Source organism: Peromyscus eremicus, chromosome 15 (assembly GCF_949786415.1).
Source record: "Peromyscus eremicus chromosome 15, PerEre_H2_v1, whole genome shotgun sequence".
In the NCBI taxonomy this organism is placed as follows: Eukaryota; Metazoa; Chordata; class Mammalia; order Rodentia; family Cricetidae; genus Peromyscus; species Peromyscus eremicus.
In genome coordinates, this window is record NC_081431.1 from 40,444,145 (window position 1) to 40,448,070 (window position 3,926).

A 3,926-nucleotide genomic window follows, 5' to 3' on the forward strand; every position below is an offset into this window, starting at 1 on the left:
GCCTCTTTTCTGGATGCTGAGACTGTTTTCAACTTCTGGAGTCACGGCTTGCCAAACACAGCACAAACCCCCATCCTTGCTGTCTGTACTTCAAAGCCAACCCCCGGGAGACATTCCCTCAAAGTTAAAGTCATTTTAGCAGTCAAGTGACATGACAGGATGTCTGACTTGGTTTGAGTTACCCCAGGTTGGCTTTGTTCTTTTGGAAGAGTCCGTCACAGGAATCGTTTCTAAGGATTCCTTTATATAATAAAAATCAAAAAGAATCTTTCTCTAAAGATGGTCTTCTCAATCTTTGGTATGCCTTTGAGGAAAGAAGAAAATAGACCTTTTTCATCAGTGTCCCCGTGGAATCCTGCACAGAGCCCAGCACAGAATTCTATACCTTCTCGTTCACGGAAACCCCCTGACCTAAGGAATCCGACTATTGGCCAGCCCCTACTTTTTTACCTTACCCTTTTCTAATTGCTCACGGCCTCCGAGCAGCGGGAGGCCGGAGTGAAATCGCACACCTGGACACTCTTCCTTGGGATTACTTTGTCTCACAACACATCAAATACCTAAAGTACATGGACCGCCCCACGGCCAGAAACCAGGGAGTGAGGGGGTGACCAGTGAGCTAGGCTGGCTTTGAGAGTAGAATAGGATGTGGGTGAGCCCATCGGGCTGGGTTCCACCCTGCTGCTGCTGCTGCTGCTGCTGCTGCTGCTGCTGCTGCTGCTGCTGCTGCTGCGCTGTGAAGTCCAGGGTGCCTTCACTTCTCTTAGCAGCAAGCCAATGGCGCTCTCACTCATTGGAGGAGGATGGGGCAGGCTCCTTCTTGCAGACATCATGCTTGGCTTGGTGTCGTTGGAGGTGATTGGAGCGGGTAAAGGCCTGGCCGCAGCCCTCACACTGGTAGGGCCTCTCCCCGTTGTGCATCCGGATGTGCTGTGCCAACTCGGATGCGATGCGGAAGGCCCTGCCGCACTCGGCACAGAGGAAGTCCTTGTCCCCGGAGTGGATCTGTTGGTGCCGCTTCAGGGTGGAGGAGCGGGCGAAGGCCTGACCGCACTCGGCGCAATGAAAAGGCCTCTCGCCGGTGTGGATGCGCTGGTGGCGCACGAGGCGCGAGGGCTGCGCGAAGGCCACGCCGCAGTCGGTGCACTTGAAGGGCCTCTGGCCGGTGTGCAGCGTCTGGTGCTCCTGCAGGTTGGAGGATTTGGTGAAGCACTTGCCGCAGGTGGAGCAGGGGAAGGGCCGCTCGCCTGAGTGCACGCGCTGATGCTCCACCATGCGGCTGGCCACGGAGAACTCGCGGCCGCAGGAGGCGCAGCGGAAAGGCTTGGCGCCCAGGTGCGTGCGCTGGTGGCGCAGCAGTGACAGCGGCCTGTTGAAGGTCAAGCCACACTGGGCGCACGGGAAGGGCTTGTCGTTGCTGTGCATGTTGCGCTGGTGTTTGCGCAGATCGGAGGAGCGCACGAAGGCCCTCCCGCAGTCCGGGCACCCATAGGGTTTCTCGCCGGTGTGGGTGCGGATGTGCTTGCGGTGATCGGAGGACCAGGTGTACGCCTTGTCGCAGAAGGGGCAGCGGTAGGGTCGCTCGCCTGTATGCAGGCGCCGGTGCTGCTGGAGCGTGCTGCGGTGGGAGTAGGCCTTCCCGCATAGTTGGCACACATAGGGTTTGGCGCCAAGGTGTTCTTTGGGGACCTGAAGTTTGCTGGACTTCTGGAAGGCCCGCTTGTCCTGCACACACCTGTCAGCGCTCTCTTCTTCCTGCCCTCTGCTTCCTGGACCTATCTGGCCCTGGACTTTTCTACTGCCCTGCGCTTTTGCCAACTCTGCTGCTGGGCCGGCAGGAGTGGCTGAAGTCTGAGCTGGGATGCTCCTGGACCTGGGAAGGTGCTCCAGAGAGATCTTGTCTGGGGAGGATGCATCTGCACTGTTCTGTGACCAAAAAGACCCCCCACTATCCAAGAAACTGGTCGGGACTTCCAGGGTTATGTCCTTGTTTGCCTTCTGGTTCCCATCACTGCCCGCTGAGTCCCTATGAGGCTGCCTCTGTGAGAAGCCTCTGAAAGGGACACTGAGAGCCTCCTCTAACGGAGGGAAATCTTGAGTCTGAGTTATCTTCGATTCCCTTTTTCCCCGGTTGGTGGTCCTCCTAGGCATCTCCCTAGGTTTCTGCTCCACATAGCCAGCACAGAAGGACCCAGACCATTTCTCTTCTTCTTTGCAGGACTGGGTGTCACACTGCAAGTCGGTGTTGTCCTGGGTTCCTAGAGAGCCACCCTCCCTACCGTACTCATCCTCACTCTCCAAGTTCATGCTCAACCTCCGGGTGTCATGAATCATAGTGCCAAGGGACTCCTTGTTCCACCTGTCCTGGGAGTCCATTTGTGCCATGGTGTGCAGGCACTTCAATTGTCTGCTCCTCCTAGAAAGAGCTTTTGCTTGGCTCAGAGTTCCTGCAGATGGGGGAAAGAGTGGAGAGTAAACCGTGAGTGTATTTAATCTCCTTCATAGCCAGAGGATATGGGGGTTCCCACCATGGCTCTTTTTCCTACTGACAGCCATGCCAGGTATATAGTCCAGCATCCTGGAATGAATGGGTTCTGCTGAAACTGCCATGGTCACCCATCTTCCCTTGGGAAATCCTGCTTGCTAGAAGCCCAGAGAAAGTGCTGTCAGAGACACCTGGAGGCAGGGGAATTTGCTAGGGGCCCACACCTCAAATGCTAGCAAAACAGATGTTCTCTGGGCTAGGGGAGCTAGATGAAACAGCAAGAAACAGCCTTAGAGACACCTCAGACACTCTTAGGGTGTCCCCCAGTTGGAAAACCAGGCTAGCTCCTGCTGTCCTTGCCAGGAAGGCAAGTGGGTTATCCTGTAATGGTAATCTGGGGCTGCCTCCCAGGCATTTTGGCTGTATAGGCCACTTCTTCTGAAGGCAAAGAATTGTCCCCAGAAAATTGGGATGAGAATGTAAGACATCAGATGGGTTCCCAAACCATCTGTCTGCTTAAGCAAGGCCTTTACTATCTTTGCAATGGATGATAAGGCCCTAACTGCCATGAAGAGTGAACAGAGGCAGGCAAGGAGAAAGGGATACCCACCTAGAATTTAAAAGGCTCCATTTTAAACATTCATGGGAATTTATATTCTATGTTCATTCACCTTTAGCTCCAATGTTTAACCTTCCCCTAAGTGTGCCATGTGAACCCCCATGGCACCACAAGCCTAGAATACCCCACAAGGGTACATGTTCCCCAATTTGACAAGCATGGACTTAAGGTTTGGACAGCAAGGCATGAGATGTAGAAGCCACTGAGGTTTATTTTCAATTTAATTTTGCTTTAGCTTGAAGATACAAAGTCTGCTGAGTGCCAGTTAACAAGAAGTGTATGTATGGGTGAGTGGCTTCGGAAGGGGGACCTTAATGAAGGCCTTGGAGTCAGAATGGGAATTAGTCACTGGCCAGTGGGGTGAGCTTGCTTTAGTTCTGAGGGAACATCCTAAGAATGCCAGATACAGCGAACACTGACTTTGCCATTTTGGAGAGTACTCACTCTATGCTGACTCCTTCCCAGACAGACACATTTTCACTTATTCCTTCCAGCGACCTTCCAGACGGAGATCGATATAACTGTGTCTTTCCTCCCATCTTCCAGACAGGACCCTGAACCTTAATGAAGTTTTCTGCCTGCTCGAGGCCATACGGCTCACAGACATCAGCTCTGGGATTTCTCTCAAATTCCATGGCTGTATGTTGAACCCAAGCACTGCTACCTCTTAGCTGAGGCCTCCGGAGCAGGGTCTGTGTGGGGCTGGGCTGTGCCAGGAGCAGCCACAGCATCCTGGCGGGAAGAGCTGCCGCTCTCTGTAGGCATCAAAGCCCCTTGTGTTGCTGCGCCAGGGAAACCTTGGCTGTGCTGGCTCGGCATTGG

The 3,926-nt window shown here is 54.0% G+C and overlaps 1 protein-coding gene across 1 annotated transcript; it reads right to left on the bottom strand.

Annotated features, from left to right (window-relative positions):
* Positions 1-786: 786 nt before the first annotated feature.
* Positions 787-2,385, bottom strand: Znf648 (zinc finger protein 648). The gene has a single exon (XM_059281130.1). The coding sequence runs from the start codon at positions 2,383-2,385 to the stop codon at positions 787-789; it is 1,599 nt and encodes a 532-aa protein (XP_059137113.1).
* Positions 2,386-3,926: the final 1,541 nt, after the last annotated feature.